This window comes from Melospiza georgiana, chromosome 7 (assembly GCF_028018845.1).
Source record: "Melospiza georgiana isolate bMelGeo1 chromosome 7, bMelGeo1.pri, whole genome shotgun sequence".
NCBI lineage: Eukaryota > Metazoa > Chordata > Aves > Passeriformes > Passerellidae > Melospiza > Melospiza georgiana.
The window spans coordinates 35,888,747-35,910,126 of record NC_080436.1 but is presented as its reverse complement, the minus strand read 5'-3'; the positions used below and the strand labels follow the sequence as shown (position 1 = coordinate 35,910,126).

The 21,380-nt window shown below is 35.5% G+C and overlaps 1 protein-coding gene across 3 annotated transcripts in view; it reads left to right on the top strand.

Annotated features, from left to right (window-relative positions):
• The window catches only part of LRP1B (LDL receptor related protein 1B), a 642,008-nt gene that overhangs the window by 566,968 nt on the left and 53,660 nt on the right, over positions 1-21,380 (top strand). For all 3 annotated transcript variants that reach the window (XM_058028149.1, XM_058028148.1, XM_058028147.1), the window contains 12 exons: positions 1,648-1,767; positions 5,772-5,888; positions 10,805-10,911; positions 11,566-11,695; positions 12,689-12,795; positions 13,796-13,928; positions 16,752-16,874; positions 17,332-17,454; positions 18,141-18,278; positions 18,792-18,926; positions 19,590-19,709; positions 20,841-21,082. In XM_058028149.1, the coding sequence (XP_057884132.1) occupies positions 1,648-1,767; positions 5,772-5,888; positions 10,805-10,911; positions 11,566-11,695; positions 12,689-12,795; positions 13,796-13,928; positions 16,752-16,874; positions 17,332-17,454; positions 18,141-18,278; positions 18,792-18,926; positions 19,590-19,709; positions 20,841-21,082 (1,595 nt within the window). The remainder of the gene's footprint in view (positions 1-1,647; positions 1,768-5,771; positions 5,889-10,804; positions 10,912-11,565; positions 11,696-12,688; positions 12,796-13,795; positions 13,929-16,751; positions 16,875-17,331; positions 17,455-18,140; positions 18,279-18,791; positions 18,927-19,589; positions 19,710-20,840; positions 21,083-21,380) is intronic.

Genomic DNA, 21,380 nt, shown 5'->3' with positions numbered 1-21,380 from the left:
TGATTTCACTGCTCAGATCTGCTGCTGATCTGAGCTGCTTGTTCTGGATCAGCTTTCTCAAGGTTGGCATGTGCTGCATTTCTGGAAGGAACAAATCCTTCAAGGGGAGAAGGGTTGCTAAGGACAGAAAGGCTTTGTGGATGGTCATGTTTAATGGCTCTCTTCCAAACTGCTCAGGAGAGATGTAAATACAAGTTTTGCAAAAAGCTCTTTATGTTGGGTTTCTTTAAAAACTGATTAAGAGGGATCAAGAAAGCTCCTGTGAAAGATAAGGGAGATTACTTTTTTTCCCTTGGAAAGAACTGCAGCACATGGTACATGGAAGGCTCCCAAAAACCTTGAGGTGTAGCTGGCGGAAGTTAAATCAGAGCAGCAGAGTCTGCAGCTCAGGGGCTGTAAATTCATATTGACTTGGGCTTCTGGCACAAGACAGGTAACGGGTGAGATTCACTCTAATGTCACCAGTCTGGGATCCATAAATACTTTCTTTTTTGATGTTTTGTTTTTTTTTTTTTAGCTCTGCCATTGTTCTGTTTTGCTTACCAGGTGACTTTTTCAAAGTCACATTTCATACAGAAGGCTTTCCAAATGTCCAATGAAGGTCATTGAGCTGGTGTTTCTTGTGAAATCCCTGTGATTTCACTGTGAAATCCCCTGGTGATGTGTCCTAGCTGAGGATCAGAATTATTTCTTGTGGTACAGTCAGGAACATACCCATCTATGGAAACGTGACAGTAAAAGAAATAATACACTACTTTTAGCAAACCTAAAATTTTTCATCTTGGCGAATCCAAGAAGCAAGACTTGATAATATCAGGGAGCAAATTGCTTTTCAACAGGGGTAGGAAAATTTTTAAAGGCACTACAGAATTCTTTAGGTGAAGGTGGGACATACATTCATGTGGGAAAACCTTACCAAATGTTTCCTGGTTTCCCCCTATGGTCAATTCAATTTCAAATTATTTGGAGTACATATCTGTAAAGAACATCTAGAATCACATGTGTGCTCTGAGGATCTGTTTTGGTTTTAAATGGCTGTTCAAAGGTTAATGCAGCTCAACTCTAATTTAGACCATCCTTAAAGAATAGGCTCATTTGCATCTTTGCATCTTTTTCTTGCTACAGGATTCATTCAAAAATTGTTGTTCTAAACTGATAAAGTGAAATATTTGTTAAACTTTTCTCAACATTCGCCCAATTTAACAGAGCACAGAATTTCACAAAAATCATGCATAATTTTGATTCTGTTTTTGATCAAACCATCCAGAGCTGCCTTCGTCTTATAAACTGACTCTTAGAGTTTATAACTGGCACTTTAGAAGGGTAAGGTAAAAAACTTGTCTGATTTTTGCTAAAGTGGTTTGATTCTATCAATGGTAAGTCTATTTGCTGTTAAAAGTATATCACAATAGACACTTTGTTCATTATATTTGTTTTACCTTAATGTTTATATAAAATGATATATAAGAAAATGACAAAACTATAAACAGTATACACTTGAATGCTTTTTTCTTACAGATATTATATAAATGATGCTAGAGACACCCAATTGCTGATTCCTGAATCCTTAAATTTTTTTCCTTTAAGACACATATTTTAAATATTAGCAGAAATTTCTAATTTTATCTGGAATTCTTTTATTTAAAGCTGAAAACAGTTGTTCTCCAGACCACTTCCAGTGCAAAACAACCAAACACTGCATTTCCAAGCTGTGGGTGTGTGATGAAGACCCAGATTGTGCAGATGGGTCGGATGAAGCAAACTGTGGTGAGTATGCCAGTGGTTCTGCATCTAATGCTGTGGCTTGAAATTGTTTTAGCAAAAGGAAATAATCATCCCACTTTTTATATCCTCTTTCAGTGTTTGATAATACCTATCTGGAACCTCTCTGGCTGATTCAGTTCTTACTGAATGGCAATCTTTGTATGAGTAGCTCATAACATTCCTATTATATCATTCTTTATTGGCAGGAGCTGCAAATGAGGCTCTCATTTGGCATGTAGAGTCATAGAAGTGGTACAGAATGTAGTGGCTGTCATAGGATAAGGTGGTATTCTTTATTTTTCTCACAGTTTTATCCAGTTTCTATCAGTTCAGTCTGCATTTAATTGCTGCTGAAGTTCATAAACAGTGAAATTACAATAATTTGCAAACCCTGGTAGTTAAGACTGATGGTATAGAAAGGTTCAGAGCAGTTTCTAACTTGACATGGCTCTGTGAGCTCCAGGGAGTTATGAGTCAGCTCTTATTGTTGTGATTAGAGAAAATAATAAATATAAATGTTCTGCCTGGGAAATGGATTACAGACAATCAGAGGCAGAGTAAGTGGATCAGTCCTGCTGGCAAATCCCTGAAGATGGGTGTCAGTGCAAGGCACACACCAACCATGTGCAGAAACACTTGTGGAACTTCCAAGACTGGTCTATAAAGGAAAACACAGAAAAATGGTCTGAGGTGGAGGAGAGCAAGACAAATATGGAACATTTAAAGCTTTCCCCATTTTTCATCCATGCATCAGTGAATGGTTTGATGAAACACCTGTGTCTGGACAGGTTTATCTCTGGGACAACAGAGTTACAAAACTGCAGGCTACAGTCAAGGACAAAGCACTGAGCTGCTTTTCCATGGATGTATTTCAAATAATTGGCACATGAGCATGTATAAAAAATGCTTTAGATGGAAAATATGCCTGGGAAAATGAACTTTCTCAACACTGAAAATCCAAGACCATCGTTTGAATTGCCAGGATGGGGAAAATAATTACTCCTGTCAACTGGTGAGAAGTTTACAGTGCAAGGAATCATTTGTCTTGAAGGAGCAGTGAATGCAAAGGAGATGAAGCTTCACCTCCACTTCTGGGCTGTTATTGAAACAGCCCTGCACTGCTCACTTTCTGATCCATGTCACAGCTACTTTCTCCTCCAACATTCCACATCGCCTGGATCTCCAACATTTTATGGCTTTCCAATTGGGACAGCATTCCAAACTGTGGATTCACAACTTGGCCAACCTGATGTGGCACAATTGATCGTAAATTTCATCTAGTATTTTCATTCATCCTCTAGTCACAATTAATTTTTTTTTAAGAGAAAAAGACATAATACTGATAGTAAATAGGAAAAATTGTGTTTAGAATTAAGTACTTCACTCTGAGCCATAATTTTACAGTAGACAGAATAAAAATTATTCAAATGACTAAAAAGTATAGAGAAACAATGCGTGCAATCCCAAGCTCAAAAGGTTCTTTAAATCCAAACATATCCAGCTGGTGGTGTTGGTTCATATCTGAGACTCATCTTGACATTTGTCCTGTCTCTGGCAGGAATATGTGAGCAAAGCAGGCCCATCATGAAATCTCCTTGGGATACCGTTCCATCCTCTAACTGGAGAATCCGAGACATTTTCAGTCAAATATGTCTCTGTTTACAATAATTCATCATAGATTTCACTTTTTCTGCCTTTGCAAAGTTTTCACAACATGCTGCAGTGAGGTGTTCCCCCAGTTTAACCACACATTCCCCTGATAAAACACCCACATCTTTATTTTTAATCTCCTGGCTGCATACACTGCTCTTGCTTTTTGTGTTGGAGGAGACAAAAATTTATCCATAGTCACAATTTCTGTGCCAAACACGGTTGAGTACGCATGGAACAGCTAAGCCTTGACAAGAACAGGGTGTGTTTAATCACATTTTGAAGTTTTCCATATTTTTTTAGCATTTGAAATATGGTTAAATGACCTTACAATGGCAGTAGTTTCAACACAATTTGTTCTTCTGCATTTTATTTTTCAAGTTAAAGATTGTTATTTTTAAGTACAAAGTTTGATAGAAATAAATTCTATGAAGTATATGAATGAGTATAAAAAGCATCTACATATGTTGATGTAACACTAATTTGTTATTGTTTGGAGTTCATTTCTAAAATGTCTGCAGTGCAAAACTTGTGTGCAAGAATCTCTTTTTGCTTGAGTGCTGCCTGGCCATATGTATTTTTGCTTATTAAACTTCTGCTGCAGTGGGTTATTGGAGATATTACACTGAGCACATTTCCAGAAGCAGTGGAAATGTATTTATTTTTCTGTGGTTGCTTTCCAACTCAGACTGTTGAGGCAGAATCAGGAAATGTGGATTCCTTTAGGAGTGTCTGGTGCTTCTCAGAGAAAAAGAGATAGAGTTAATTGGTGCTAACTGTCCAGGCAATTAAAGAAAACTATTAGATTATGCTAGTCCTTGCTAAAACTTTGATACTTTACATCAAAAAGAACCAGTTTGAGTTAGAATCTTTACTGGAAGTATTTTAGTAAATATAGGATGGATTTCAGGTTTGAAACTTTTTCCTTTGCAGAGCTGCAGAATGAAAATACAAGAATGTCATGAGTTTGGCAGGAATATTTTTATGTTTTGTAATGTTAAATATTTTTAATTGTTTGGCCGTGCAAGTATTTGAAATATTATGATCAAAGTACCATAGATTGTAATATTGAAAAATACAATGGAAAAAACCATACTTTGGGAGAAAACTTATTGCAATTGTGACATTGGCAGAGAGCAAGGAGCAAACACAGAAGGCAGAATTGCGGTGATTAGATTTTTGAGTGCACACAACTGAGCTGCAACACCAACCTTGGTACTCAAATGTGGTTTTATCAGTCTGGTTCCAGAGCCACACCTAAAACAACAGGGAAAATAAAAATTAAAAAATAACAAAAACAAAAAAAAGAAAAATATAACAAAAAAAAAAAAAAAAGGAAAAAACAAAAGAAAAAAAAAATTTGGCCTCTAGCATGAAATCAGCAGTTCTGATTTGTGGTTGAGCAGCAGAGGAATCAGATGATTGGAGCTGCTGTTTGTCAGTCATCAGCAGCCCTGGGCTTGCCCTGAGAGCAGAGTGAAGCCACTCTGACATGTTTTGACTTTGCCTAACAGAAATTTAAACATTTTCTAGTGCAATATCACAGTGACATGTAATTTTAAATATGTCATTGAGGCTTTTAAAAAGCACACTTTTTTATTTTTCCTCCCCCAATGAAAATGTCACTGATAACTTTTAAATTTACTTCGTTTCATCTCAGTCCTTAGAAGCTGAACAAATTATTCGAGAGTTGCTTACAGAAAATACAGAGGCAGCTCCTTCCTGATGTATCTCTCTAAGAGGCTTCCAATGCTCCTCTGTAAATAGAAAAGCTCATTGAAAATACAGAACCTGAAATAAATTTCCCTCAGTTCTGCACTATAGGCTTTGTAATGTTTTACCTCGTATGAGTAACATCCAATCCAGTCCATCAGTAGGTAAAAATTTTAATCAAAGTGAAAAATTTTCTGTTCTAAATTATTATGTGCAAAAATAGCTTTTGAGAAATACATATTTAGTACAATTTTCAAATCAATATTCTAGTGGTTTACTGTGATCTGATCTTTTTTAGGGCAATCTTACAGATAAATTCAAGGAAAAGTTAATTCAGTCCTTGAGATTCAGTGCACTAATACCCTCTCTTGTGACCCCTTCTAAATTTCATATTTTTAAACTTTATATGACTGTTTATACACTGTATATTTTAATTTCATCAAATTTAAGATTAAGGTGTGAATGTATAAATAGAAGTTTAAAGAATGTTATGAGAAATAAATTATTCCTGAAAGTAACCCTTCCAATATTATGGTTGCTCATCTTTTAATATATCCAGTAACATTATCATGCATTTAGTGGGAGTCTTTCCCATTTTGACTCTTTGTTTGCAATGCTGTAAATATTATTCACCTCAATTACAGATAAAAAAACTTGTGGACCTCATGAGTTCCAGTGCAAAAACAACAACTGCATTCCAGATCACTGGAGATGTGACAGCCAGAATGATTGTGGAGATAATTCTGATGAAGAAAACTGTAGTAAGTAACTTTTACCTTAGTCCATGTTAGAACAGAGTCAGGTTGGCAACGTGCAAGACCAAACTTTTGAATTTTTATAAAATACATGTGTATTTTCATTCAACACCCTCTGATCTGCTGAAAATCAGCTGACCACAATTGAAAATGTCCAAAAATGTCCCTTGCTGTAATTCTCCAATTTTCTTCACTCTTGTAAAGAGCTATCTATAAAAAGATGCCTGACCTCCAACTGCCCAATAATTTGGTGAATTGAAAATAAATATTACAATTAGTTTACCTTTCTCAGTTAGTTATGTATCAAATTTCTTTTCTTTAAAGAATCATAAACACTATTCAGAAGTGAAGTGATGAACATTTGTTAACAAGGAATTTTGATCAAACACTACCTGCTTGTTATATTCATTGTATTCTTGAGATGATTTGCCTTGTGTTATATTGAGAAGTCAATTTCTCCAGCATTTAATTGCATTGAGAAGTAGATGTGGTTATTCAAAGTAGCTCAGTTACCCAGCTCTCTCCTACCCATGAGGAACCTGAAGGCCGAATAAATCTCTGTAATACCACTTTCAGGGAGTTAATTTCCATCTGGGTCTCAGGAGGAAATGAAAAATTTGTAATGATTTTGTCTAATAATTACGGTCTTTATAAAATATATCAAGAGGGACATTCCCTAACTTGTTCTGAAGTGCCTTGCTGTGTTTTTTTTCCTTTTTACTCAGAAATGCATGGATTTAATATCTTTTTCTTGCACATAATCTTGAATACACATTCCTGATTTTGTACCATGAGTGTATATTTAGTATCTTTGAGGTGATGAGCTAGAAAGATTAATAAATTAGGCATTCTCATGCTGAGTGGATGCTGCTGCCCCTTTCTCCAGTCCAAGATGTGGTGTCCATAGGTACAGAATATCTCATTCAGCTTGGGAGGTTAAAGTGGATTTGTCTGCCTGGTAATTGCTCCCTGCACTTGAAAATGTTGTGAGTTTTATTACTGCAAGCAGCAGTGCTGTGGTACATAAAAAAAGGAAAATGTTGTGTGGCTCAGTAATCACTCAGAGCCTTTTGTTGTTGAACCCCAGGGAGGTTGGCACACAAAAGCTTTCTCAGCTTTGTGGGAGATTTTTCTTGGGAATTGATTATTAGTGTCAGTTTTCTGTACTACAAGTAGCAAGAAATTATTTTATGTTTTTATTCTCATGGAGAAATCAAATAGAGAGTGATAGTTTTGCAGTGGGAGTGTTAATCTACAGGACTGGGCAGTTTGTTGAAAATTTGAAAAAAAAAGGAAAAAAACAAAAACTTCCACAAAATATTATTGCTGTTTGAAAAATAAATGTTGAGTATCATATTTGGAATTAGCCATGTGTATGACCCAGCAGTAATAATTATCTTCCTTAAAGATCAGATCATCATACTAAAAAGTGATATTCAAAAGTTCAAATAATGAGAGAGAAATAATCTGAATCTCTAAGAAAATGAAAAAAAATAATATTAGCCAACTTTGTGTCTATATTAATAGCTAAGTTTTACATTCAGTTCTTAGTTGTTCTCTAGACTTGAAGATAAAGAAATTTGTAATTGTGCTGTATGGAATTAGTGAATTGACAGTACCCAGGTAAAAAAGGTGTTAGGTTTTTTTTTAAATTTGCTTTTGCTTGTCAAATGCATACTTAAATTCTAGCTATAGATTCTCCTGTTTAAATTAAACACAGTAGGCTGGCACAGTTTTAAAATCCAAAATCTTGGAAGCACAGGGACAGTACATAACACTGTTCAGCTATTTGAAATAGTTGTATAAAATTTTTATAGACCATCAAGCCACTTACAGAATAAAGTGTAATGAAACAAATATATATGAAATTAGAACTTCAAAAGCATTTGGCAAAATAAGTTGCATTGCACAGTGAGGTAAATTGTTCACGGCATCCATGAATATAATATACAAAAGGCTGTCAGGGAACTGTATCAGAAAATGAGTTGTTTCTCAGGAATGAGGAATGAATTCACTGAATTATAGAAATTCATCTCAAGCATTTACACTTTTCTCTGTAGTTTCTTCACATGCAAGAAGTTCACTCTTCTGGTCGTAACATAATGAAGTCTTAATGGGGCACAATGATACAGCACTAATAATTTTTCACACCCATGCAGTTATGTTTTTCTAACATGCAATGAGCAGGTGGTGTTTGACCCAAATTCCTAGTTAACAAATGCTTATCACTTCACCTCTGAACAGTGTTTGTGATTCTTTTTCAGAGGTAAGAAATCTGATACGTAACTAACTGATAAACTAATTGTAATATTTCTTTTTAATTCAGATTTTTAAGCAGGTGGAGGTCAGGCATTTTTTCATAACTGATACAGCTCCTTATAGGAGCTTTTGTCATTATTTGTCTTACAGTCTATTGTTTTTAACTATATTTGGATACTGTGAAATAAGAGTTTTTAGCTTGGATATTGGTACATGATGAGTCCACAATAAGAAATGTAGAATACATTTTTAACTCTTATGAGGTAATATCTGTCTGGAGGCAGAATTTGCTTTCAGAGTTTATTTGTATTTTTGAAACCAAATTACCACAAAAATAGGGTTTCCTCTTTAAGGAAATTCCAAAAAAGGAAAATTCCGTAGGAAGTAATCTTATTCTGTCTATCTAACCTAAAAAGAAAGCACCACTATTTTTTTTAATTTAATCTGATTAAATAAAATGTAAGGTACTGTAACCATTGAAGCAAAGCAAACACAATAATGTTGTATCAAGGCATGAATTCAATCAGTGTGAAAATATTTGTGCTGCTGCAAGTTCTTCCTAATGCTCTTTTGTTGCTTCTACAAGTTGCCAAGAAAACAAATTAGTTAATTTTGTCCTGGGATAAGTTTATGACCCAAATGCTTTTTTTGGGAAGGATTTTCAGGGTTTTGGTAAAGCAGAAGCTAAAGAATGCTGTCCTTTATGGGTTTACAGAAGTCCATTAAAGCTTGTTCCTTTAATACTGTTTTGTATCAATAATTATTCCTTTCTAACAATCTGAGCACTGATGGAAAAGTACTTTTCTGTGTTCATATGTAAATCACAGAGCTGGATCCCAGCAGCAGAAGAAATATTTCTTGCAAACAGAGAATTGAGTACTTAGCTCTTTGTGTACATTTTTTCCAGTATCAAATCTCTGCTTATAAATAATTTATTAGCAGTATAGCAAAAGTATTTGCTTGTATTTTTCCAATCAATATAGAAATATGATAAATGGGTTTTTTTGCTTGTGAATTACTTTCCCCAAAAATTATTTCCTTTATATATTTCATCATATCATGAAATCCTCCTTCTTGGCTTGAAAACAAAAAGAATCAAATGTCAAGGATTTGCTAGTGCTTTGAAAAAAAATTTGAGGTAGTGTGCATATAATCTGAGTCCACATAAATGCCAACCTTTGATTTGCTGAAATATAACATTTCTGGAGAACTGATGCAATTGCTCTAGATGTGCTTTTAAAATCACTTTCCTACAACTTCAAAATTAAAATTCATTCCTACCTGAAAAATGAAATTTCTTTTAAAATATTTCAAACAGAGTATTTTTCAGTATTTTTTTATGAACTAAAGAGTGGAAAAAAGTTAAAAAGTTGATTAAAACTGCTCCTTTCCTGGAACAGTTTTTGATTTTTATAAATCCTGGGAAAGTCAACCAACCAAACAAACAAAAAAACAAAACACATGAACTCAAGTTTGTTACATCCTTGTAACTTGTGTGTAGTGTATTCTCATACTGGTATTTACCAAATTTTTGTCACTTTGAGGCCTCTACTTTTGTATTTGCTTTTCTTATCACTGTGGCACATTTTACCAAAGCATTCATGCTTGCACCTTCCATACCTCACTAAAGGACCCTTCAGCATTTCTCAATTTATTGCTGTCCATTCCTGCTGTCTGCTCTGTCTCTTCTCTTTCTTTTTTGCCCCTTTATTCCTTTGGTTCAATCACTGGAATTTGTTGTTCTCCATCTCTCTGCTGAAAAGGTTTTGCTAATTAATCCTTATTCTTGATTTTACATAATTTACATAATGCGTTGTTTCCTGTGGTGGAAATAATCCAACAAATAATCCTTTTTTGCCTTTAAGTCCCTTTTCCCCCCAAGCCCTCTGAGTGGCAGATCTAAATTGCATATAGAGACTTGTTTAACTTCTCCTAAATCCCCAATACCTCTCTACCTTTCTTTATTCTAATACTCCAGCATCCAAAAAATGTCTTTTGGAGTGGTCCTCATTCTCAGGAGGACAGCACATGATGTTCTCCTGTGGGGCTCTTCCCCAGAGGTCCCCCTGGCCAATGTTTCTGTGTCAGCAGTAGTGAAAAATCTCATTTTATTTGAAGCACCAACTTTTGTGTTCCCTTTGCCATTCCCCTGAATGCTGAGCATGGGGGAAGCTGGCTCTTGGCACACACACACAAAAAATTATGTGATAAATGATGTGCTGCTGTGTGATGGAAAGTCAGAAACCTGCTTAGTGCTAATTACATTGGATATTGACATGCAAAATGTATTTCTGGCCTCTGGTGCACATCTCACAAACCCTGTAATGACATACATGTGTTGAAATTCATAAAATATATATACTCAACATCATGTTATTGCAAAGAAATCTGCTAGAACCCAAATGTATGAAAGCAATGAAAGTATTTTCATTACTGTCTTACGATATGTAAATGAAATTTAGTTAAAAGATGTTGTGGAATAAAATCCCACAGAAAACCACTCCTTATCATTTGCAAGGTAATTGAGTTTTTAATATTTATTCTTTGGGGGGGGGGGTATTTATATTTATTTATATCTGTTGATTGGGGAGATTGATATTATTTCTATTGATTGATTTAAAGGAAGTGCTGATAAACCTACTGTTTTTTCTTTCTTTCTTCAGAGCCTCAAACATGCACTTTGAAAGACTTTCCTTGTGCAAATGGAGATTGTGTTTCAGCAAGATTCTGGTGTGATGGAGACTACGACTGTGCAGATGGCTCAGATGAGGTAGGCATCTTCCAGAAAAAGGATTTCTTTAGGGAATTAGTAGTTTTAAGTTGTTGGAGAATAGATTCCTGCCTAGAAATTTTCTAAAAGGCAGCAGTGGGAACTCTGCACAAGAATCCCTGTATGCAAATATCATTACTAAATTAAAACCAAACGTATTGATATAATTATGCTAAAAGAGAACATACAAACAAATCAGTAAAATTGAAGAGTATTTTGCATTTTCTTGTCCCAGCAGTGATCTAAAACCTCTTCCCATCACATAAATACTTTTTGTCCTGACTGGGAAACCATTCTTTTTACACACAGCACTGGTTTGGTTTGAGAGATTTTTTTGAGGTAAGAGTGAAAACTGTTGAGTATCAGAAGCTCACTCGATAATAATTTACTGGTTTTCTCTTCTTTTTTTCTTTTTACTTTTTTTCCCTTCTCTTTTCCTGTCAATACTAGAACTCAGGTGTTTCCAGCTATTTAGAGCATGTGACCCACCATTTTGAATCATATCCACAAATATATTTCATTTCACAGGACTTTAATTACTACCTATTTTATAACATGGAAGATTATGGGCTGTAGCTTCTGCCACCAGCTGCATATTTACCAATGTTTAAATTAAATCTTGATCTTGTTTATTGGTTGTTTCTTTGGTACCAGAGGTATTGTGAAACAGGCTGTTCTAGGGATCAGTTCCAGTGCTCCAATGGCCAGTGCATCTCAGCAAAATGGAAATGTGACGGACACGAGGACTGCAAACTTGGGGATGATGAGAAAAATTGTGAACCAGGTATTGTTCTAAGTAATTCTGAATTATAAAATGAAGCCAGGAATGGATCAGAGTAAAGGAAGAATATAAATCATCAAATCATGATTTCTTGGGCACTAGTTGCAGCGTGAGAATGCAAAAAAAACCTGAAATACTTCACCTTCTGAGTTTGCATCATTGTGTCTTCCTGCTGGTGTTTTGAAAACCCTTCTTATGAACAACTCTGCAGTGTGAAGTTTGTTGGAGCATAGGTATTTAGTTAATTATTTTGAATTGTAATTTGATAATAAATACTCAACATATAAAATTCTGCTCTGAAAACATCAGGAAATCTTGGCGTGTCCTGAAATGTTTTGCTTTGTGGTCTTCAGTCAAAGCTTAATAGTCCTTATGCAAAGATTGTTTTCTACTAAATTATTGTTATTTTTATTTTATTTTATTTTTGCTTTCTTGCAAAATACAGTTGTTTATTTTGCAGGAACTTGCCTATTTTTTTTTTAAGCTAGATTTAACTGATAAAAATCTATGACAAAACTCTCCTGATTTACAGTGCAACAAAAAATATCCACCTTTATTTTAAAATATCCTGCTTAATATTTATGCGTTTTAATTGTAATAATGTATACTTTCCAGTGAGATGGTTTCCTAAAAAATTTAGCTTATGCAATTATAAACTAGCTACATTAGCTAAACTCTAAGCCCATTTTAAGGAATGCAATTTTTAAAATATGCTCATTCTATGAATATATGCATTTTTGTAGTTGCCTTTGTTACCAAGCATAAGGAGAAAACAAAATTAAATTTCTAAGTGGAAAAACACAAATACCTTTTCACTATCATTATATAATTTATTTAAGTTTACACAATTCAGATTTGTCAAATATTTTATTGTAGTTTACAAAAGTGCTTAGGCACCAGTTGGCTCACTATTAACCAGAGGGAAACTTTAAATTAAAAATCAATTTATTCATGAATTGTCTTTTTCTTAATGCTAAAATATGTGTTTGTAACCAGCATCTCCAACCTGCTCTTCAAGTGAATACGTGTGTGCAAGTGGAGGCTGCATTTCAGCATCCCTGAAATGCAACGGGGACTTGGACTGTGCTGATGGATCTGATGAGGTACCTGACACATTTCTGGTGATTTCTTTTTCCTGGGTTGCTTGGTTTTGGTTTTTGGTTTTTTTGGGTTTTTTTTTGGGGGGGGGGTGTGTGGGATTTTTTTGTTTAGTTTGCTTTCGTTTTTGGAAATTTTTTAGATCTCTGTGAAAAACACCAATCACTTGTTTTCAAAATTTTAAAAGTTTAACAGTAATAAAATGGTTATGAAAATAGTAATACAATTAGAATAATAAACATTTGGACAAATTGAATTAGGACAATATGGGACGATAGAAACAAAGAGTTATGGATGTCTGGGTACCTTTTTCTGGGCAGCACGAGCCTGAAAAAGGATCCACGGTAACAAAGGATTAACCCTTAAAAGCAACAGCCTGTTGCATATTCATGCACTTCATACATGATGCATAAATTCCATTTAAATACAGGATTCTGTCTGGTCAGTGTCAACTTCTTCCTCTGAATCCTGAGAGCACCTCCAAGGCGGGAAGTTCATTTCTCCTGATAATGGAGCAATAAATTCTTTTTCTCTGAAAGATTAGGATGTCCTGTGGCTGCTATCTCGCTTCAAGTCCTTTCTTTAAAAAAAAGTATCCTACATGGCATAGGATGTTTCTATTTTAACATTTTTTTATAACTTAAAACTATATTTAACACACTACTTAAGAGAATTAATAGAGCATTACTTTCTAACACAACACATACAATATTAATTTTAATATTTGCGAAAAGCCAATCATAAAATACATGCATTATTCACCGTCTCAAAATAATTGAAAGGGCAAATAGGGTTTTCTTGCATCCTTTGAGTGCTGCCAGGTAACTCAGGCCCATGGCTGTACATTTCTGTGCTCTGTGGGACAGGTTTTGGTTGACTTCTCAAAGTCAACCCCAAGCGTGGTTCTGGGGTGGTTTCCATCAGGGCCTGCTCCCTCCTGGCAGCGTGGACAGGTTGTTGTTGCTCCCGCTGATGAGGCCAGGGCTGATGTGTGTGTTCCCACAGATGGACTGCGTGTCCGAGTGCAAGGAGGATCAGTTCCGCTGCAGGAACAAGGCCTACTGCATCCCGGTGCGATGGCTCTGTGACGGCATCCATGACTGTGTGGATGGCAGCGATGAGGAAAACTGTGACCAAGGCAAGAGACACCTCTCTAAAAATGGTTATTGGGCTTTATGAACGCACACGTTGCAAGTTAGTGGTACCCTGGCCAAAATGAGTGGAGAAAGGAAAGTTCTGTGAACTCTCCTGACAAAGTACAGCAGCTTAACAAGTGATCTGCAGGAATAAGCAAAACTTAGGTTGTTTATGACTTGTTCCTCCTTTCTGTTTTGCTCCCCAGTGATGAAAAGGTCATGTTGTTACTGGAAGCATATTCTTTTTCATCAAGGAAGTCAGCAGTAAATATGGTTAATTCAAGCTTTTATAGGCCCCAGTAAACAACAAAGCCATGCCCAATAAATCACACAGCTGTGCAATATAATGAACATTTGCTAAATAAGTCATCCTAAGAGCCCAGGTTTCTGTTTATTTCAGCGAATCACAGAACACATTGGATTGGAAGAGACCTTTAAATTCATCCAGTTCCAGCCCTCTGCCATGTGCAGGGACACCTTCTGCTATCCCAGGCTGCTCCAAGCCCCATCCAACCTGGCTTTGGGCACTGCCAGGGATGGACATCTCTGGGCAACCTGTGCCAGTGCTTCACCTTCTTTTTTGTGTTTGTCCAGGAGCACCTTGTTCATCCAGAGTCCTTCTGGCGCACTTTGATTCCTCTTTGTTGGGATGCATCACTCCTGGGCTTGGATGAGGGGATGTTTGGATACCAACCACGCTCTCCTGGGCCCCTCTTCCCTCCAGGGCTTTCCCAAGCACATCCAGGAGAAGCCCAAGGGTGCTGTCCTGGAGCCCAGTGCAGGGAGCTTGCTCTGCACCCTCCTTGCAGCCCTGAGGGATTTGAGCTCCCCCATTCCATGGTCACTGCAGCCTAGGCTGCCCCTGAGCTCCACATTCCTCACCAGCCCCTCCTCTAAGGCAAATTAAAGGAGTTTTTTTCCTAAAGAACAGTTTTAGTTGGCATTTTGTCATCTTCTTGGTTTTTTCCTGGATTTTTCTTCCTTCTTTTTCTTTAAAGTGGGTAGTTCTGTGGGTTAGTCATCTAGAGTCACACGTTCTGTGCATAAATTCAAAACATAATGGAGTACAGTTATAGGGGATAATAATCTGATACAAAGCAATCATAGTAAATTATCCTTTCCTTGTTTTAAGTCTATTACACAATACTTAAAGGGAAAAAAAAAGGACATCATGTGGGGATGATTAAGTTTGGAAGACAGACCAGAAAATTCAAAGAATGTGAAGAATATTGCAGAGATGTTTAGGTACAAGAAGACAGATAACAAAGTCAAATAAATAAATAAATAAATAAATAAATAAATAAATAAATAACAACCATCTAGTCGATGTTAAAACTGCTTTTAAAATATCTAGACTGTATCTCTTTAAAACCCAATGGAGTGGAAGTAAATAGTAACACACTTATTTTATCTGATGCCCACATTATTCTTTGGGTAGCATAATGGAGCTTCTGTGAACTGCAAATTGCTTACAATACAATAAGAAGCCTATTCCTAGTTGGTTATTGCTATCATACTTTGTATTTATGTCACAATTATGATTCTGTTGCAGAAATCTATTTTATAAAGGAATTATGACAGGCAGAGCAATCACATGAAAGAAATGCCAGTTTATCTCACTGATAACTAATTTTTTCATCTTTGGAAATACAGCAAACACAAATGGAGTTTTATTCTACAGCGTTCTTAAATAATATCCATAATATTTATCTGTGGCCCACTGTGCATGTTTACAAAAATAACTCCCTTCAATCTTATTAAACAACTAGAGTGATGGTTACCTTGTGATTGCACACACTATTATTTGCATTCATACCTTTCATCATGAAGAGTACTTGAATTTTATATATTTTCCTTGGATAATTATACAGGATATTTCTGTTAATGTTGATAAGTTATGTTTGCCATGGGAGTGAATTATACCTGGTAGCATAGTGTGAGAGTTGGAGCATCCTTTTATGCAATGAGCATTTCATGGAAATTAGCTTTTGGGGGAGAAAAAAGTTCAGCCATTCTGAACCTTTATAGCAAAAGAAAGAATTCTGTTGATTTTAATGAGGTGTGAATAGGGCAGAGAATGAATGAGTAAAAAGCCACTGAAGCCTGATCCAGCTTTAGAGTGGGTGTAATGCATTGAGGTAAGCCACAGTGAGAGTTTTGGCATTATCCTATAAAATTTCATTGTTTCCTTCTCTGCAGTTACACAGCTTTATTTATTTTATATACCCCATTCCTCCCAGGAAACTGAAAATCCAGTTACCAAAAAAATGTGTTTTATAGGAAATTAATTGCAGGAACTTTCCATAACTTTGTTGATTGGTAGTGATAAAATGTAGTCGTAATTGAGAAAGAAATTCTTTCTTATGACAACACGCATTAAAAATGAATCCACCTTGAAATAATTTTTAAAGCCTGGGAGCACTCTGCCCTCAACCATTTTCCCTTACCCTATGTTCCTTTTTGTTAGATGATTCAGAACACATGGAAGATTTTATTCTTGCTGCTTCCTGTGTTCAGTAAACATCCTGATGAGTCATTTTAGAAGGTACAGAAAGGAAGATCGTGTCAGAGGTCACTTTATTTTGTCTGTTCTGTGCCCACATGGCTGGACCTTGAGAACATGAGCTGTTTGGTCAGGGAAGAGATTTTTGAATGAGAATTCCTCTGCCTCTCCCGCCTGTTCCTCTGGGATCTGTAAATTTATTTATGCTACCTGGTTACTCTCTGCATATAGTATGTGATAAGTGATTCTAGTGGTTTTATAAAAAACTGACTTTCTTTCATCTTTCCTGCCTTTTATTTTTCTTTTCTGTTCATCTTCCCAGGGGGAAATATATGTAGAGCTGATGAATTTTTGTGCAACAATTCCCTCTGCAAGCTACATTTTTGGGTTTGTGATGGCGAGGATGATTGTGGAGATAACTCTGATGAAGTTGCTGAAATGTGTGGTAGGGCATTATATTTTTCAGAGTTTTTTGTATAATAAAGCAAGAATGACATTTAAGACACAGAAATATATAAAGGCACATGTGTCCTAAATTTTGTTTTGCTTTTAGAAGATAAGCTTGAAATGTGGGGATATAGTTTTCTTTTGTTATTGCTTGTCATGTAATTTCAGATATTTGATATTTGCTATTTTTGAGAAATGAAACTTTTCTTTAGGACACCCACAGTGGGAGGAAAAAAATTACTTGTATGATGTAATATTGAGCATGATCACACTTCATCCTTCTTTTGCTGTTTTTCTGCCATACTTACTAGTTCTGAAAAAAGGCCATAAATCACCCTCATGACACAAAATCTCTAAATGAAGAACTTAGAGTGCCAACACATATCTGGCTTTGATGTGTCATTAAAGAAGGATTAATAGCCGGGTAACAGCCGCTTGTTTTCTTTGCTGTGCAGTGAAGTTTCCCTGCCCTCCAACGAGGCCCTACAGATGTAGGAACAACAGGGTTTGTCTGCGGCCCGAGCAGATTTGCAACGAGGTCGACGACTGTGGCGATAACTCGGACGAGGATCACTGTGGTGGGTGAAATCACCTTGCAAGGCATTCAGATCACAGAAAGCACCTCAAAGGCAAACTTTGTAACACAGATCTGCTTGTGAGAAATAGCTGCTCACTTTTCACACTTCATGGGAAGGGTTATTAAACCTTATCAAAAATACAACAGAAGACTGAATAAAGAAAAAAGGTTATGGTGCTGGGAGCAAAATTTTCCCTGCTGTGTGCTCAGCTCCCTCACAATGGAGGTTTTGCCTTTTTAACCCTTTAACCCCATCCAAAGTTCTGTCCTTCTTCACTGTCCAGTGGTGGACATCTCTTCCTCAAATCCTGACTGGAGGTCAGATGTTCCATAGTGACAAGCCAGCCCTCCCAGATGTCCCAACTCCCATTGTCCCTTGATAAACACTCGATGGAGTACAACATAACTATAAATCTATAAACTTTTCTTAACCTATAAACATGATATTTGTCCATTAATTGTGAGATTCAACCATTGCATTACTCATCTATCACATGCTTGTCCTTCAGTAAGGCTTAACTGCAGTTTAGCAGATCAGAATTTGAAACAGAAAGAAAACCGAAAGAAACTGAAATAAATTCCAGTTGCTTAATGCTTGGTGGTCCTTCCCATTTGTATGTGTCTGAAGTAACCTGAGAATCCTAAATACTGATTTATTTTTTCTCTTATTAATCTGTAATTATGTAGATAAAATCACATACAAAGCCAGACCGTGTAGAAAAGATGAGTTTGCTTGCAGTGACAAGAAGTGCATTCCCATGGAGCTGCAGTGTGACTGGTTTGATGACTGTGGAGATGGCTCAGATGAGCAAGACTGCAAAATAAGTGAGTTGGCCTGGCAAGATCTGTTCTCTTGATTTAGCAGAGAAGAAACAATTAACAAAGACATTCATCTGTGCAAGACCTATTGAACAATACAGAACTCAGTTTAAAGTAGTTACTTCTTTTAGTTAAAAATGGATGGAATTCTGTACCACAAGAGCAAGGCAAATTTGATAGCAATGCAAATTGTAGAGGATTTTTGGTGTAGTTACGAGTTCTTTACAAAATTTAAGTACAAGTTGATTGCATTGTTACACATTTGCAACAAGAAAAATTGTAGTATTGAATTCTTGATGGGAAATGTATCTGTTAAATACTGTCATTGCATAAAATATAATACATTAAATTTTGCAGATGTAGATAAACACTGTAATGTCATTTATTTGTTAAAAATTCACCTGATGCTCTTTAAACAGAAGGATGAATTTGTTATTTGCTGTTGTCACTTTAGGTATAATTTTTAACACTTTAAACAAATCTATCAGGGATTTTTTTAGACATTTTGTTTACGTTTAGGCGTCGCTGAATATACATGTGAAGATAATGTGAATCCTTGCGGAGATGATGCATTCTGTAATCAAACAAAATCATCCCTTTTGTGTCAGTGTAAACCTGGATTTCAGAGGAACAGGAGGAATAGACAATGTGAAGGTACAGACATTTTCATCTTCTCTTGTAAAGTTTTAAAAGTCAGTTCTGTAGTTAATTTTCTGTGCTGGAGAAGGAGATACATATCATGTTTGCTTGGTTTTTTTCCACAGGGTAAAAGCAGTTTGATAGCTAGGGCATTAAGAAATTAGAAAAAATTTTAAAAAAGGAACAAAACAAACAAAAAACCCCCCAGACAATCAACAACAAACAAAACTAAACACCAAAAAGTATTTACAAAATGTAGATTCATACATTTTACCTGGAGAGGTTATCAAAGATTTAACATTAGTTGTTAAGAACCACTAATTGAACATAAGTTGTTAAGACTGTCAAAAGTTTCAAGTCAGGTTATTAAATAATTTAAGTAATAAATGGATTTTTAAGGTCTAATAGATTATTTAACATTGGTTGAAGTTGGCATATGAGGATATTTTGAGATGCATAAAATAATGAAGATGCATAATACAAAATGGAAATTAAAGGGAAGAGATAGAAAGTTAAATTTCTTAGGAAATGTAGTCTTAATATGTATGATTCCACACTGGTCAGCAGGAAAATGCTTATGAGTTCCCTTTGTTCATCTGCTTTGTTCCATGATTATATGAACAAGTAAAATAATAGTTTATTACACTATAGATATAAATTAAAATTTTTTCTTTATAGATATCAATGAGTGCATGGTATTTGGTACCTGCTCCCAACACTGCCATAATTTAAAAGGCTCTTACAGATGTGAGTGTGAGAAAAATTATAAGGAGAGGAACAACAGTTGCATAGCAAAAGGTAAGAAATATCAAAATGGACAGTGCTGTCATTTTTTATATAGATTGTCCATATTTTTGAAGCAAATTTGCCATGGGAAGATCATATTAATGGGTCATTAGTAACACACATAACATGGACTCTCTCAGGGTTTGGCATCATTGCCTGTTATTTAAGAAATCAGATTATGACATGAGAACAAATAGGGTTACTAATGGAAGATAATGGTTTGTTATTACAGGAACACAGACACAATTCTGAGAGCTTATAATTTAAAAACCTGGGAATCATTATCCCAAACCTGAATTTTCCACAAGCTTCATTTCCATTGTAATACAGTTTATGCTTCCTTTTTCCTCACTGATATTTGCTTTAACCAACCTCCTCTTTTTTCTTGCATTTATCGGGAGGAAGGGAACAAATGATGTTTGATATTTCATACTCATAGTGTGACATTTTAAATTGATTCTCTATGGATAAATGAGATATGAATGGAGAAATAAAAATTATCCAAATACATTCTAAATTATCAGGCAGATTTTAACTTTCTCAACACTCAATGTATTGATATTAGAGAACATTTTCTTGTGAATAACATACTTTACAACATCTGGATCAAGATGGTATCTGACTATCTGAAATGAGATGTAAGACACAAGGTTCTGTTGCAGTCAAAACTTTACAGCTTTAACTAAAGATAAAATCATTCCAATTCTAATTTCCAGTAGAGCAATTTAAAAACATGGTCATTGACAGCTCTGTGTTCCTTTAATATATACATTTATGTCCCTCAAAAGTCAACATGCTTTAAAAATATGGAATTCATATGGGCTGAATGCATAATATCCTGTATTTTTGTATATGTCTTAAAAATATTCAAATTCTTATATTACATACACATTGAAATATAGTCCTGGGTGTCTCCCTGTGTGCTTGGAGAGCGCTGAAGTTGATATGTTGATATCAGAATATCAGGAGTTGCATTTACTGCCCAGAGTGTAGGTATTTCTGCAGTCTCCAACAACCAGAAAATAATTTTAACCTTAGAAATTCTGTCAGCTGAGCACCAAAAAGCTACTTGAGTAAAGCACACTGATTTTTTTGCATTAGTTGACATTTACCTTATTTTTGTTTCATTATAATAATCCCTAGGCTCTGAAGATCAAGTTCTCTATGTTGCTAATGACACTGACATCCTGGGTTTTGCATATCCATTCAACTACAGTGGTGCTCATCAGCAAATATCACATATTGAACACAATTCAAGGATAACTGGAATGGATGCATATTTTCAAGGGGATATGATTGTTTGGAGCACTCAGTTTAATCCAGGAGGGATTTTCTACAGAAAACTTCACGACAGAGAGAGGAGGCAGAGTAACAGTGGCTTGATAGTAAGTGATCAAAATCAAAGATTGAATCACACAAATTTAATTCAATTTATTTTTCTATTCTGACTCTTCTGTAATAGCATGGGCTGATTCAGTAAATTAAAATGTCTATCTGAGAATGATTTTATTTCAGTGATATATATGGCTCCTAAAGCTTTTCTGTTCAAGACTCTGACAGATTTGTTAGAGTCTCCAAGACAACACAATTGTAGGATTTAAAAAACTTTCCTGCAGAGAAGTAAACATTACATTAGAACATTGGGAAGGCTGTATACCATCAAGATTTTTTATTGCAACAGAG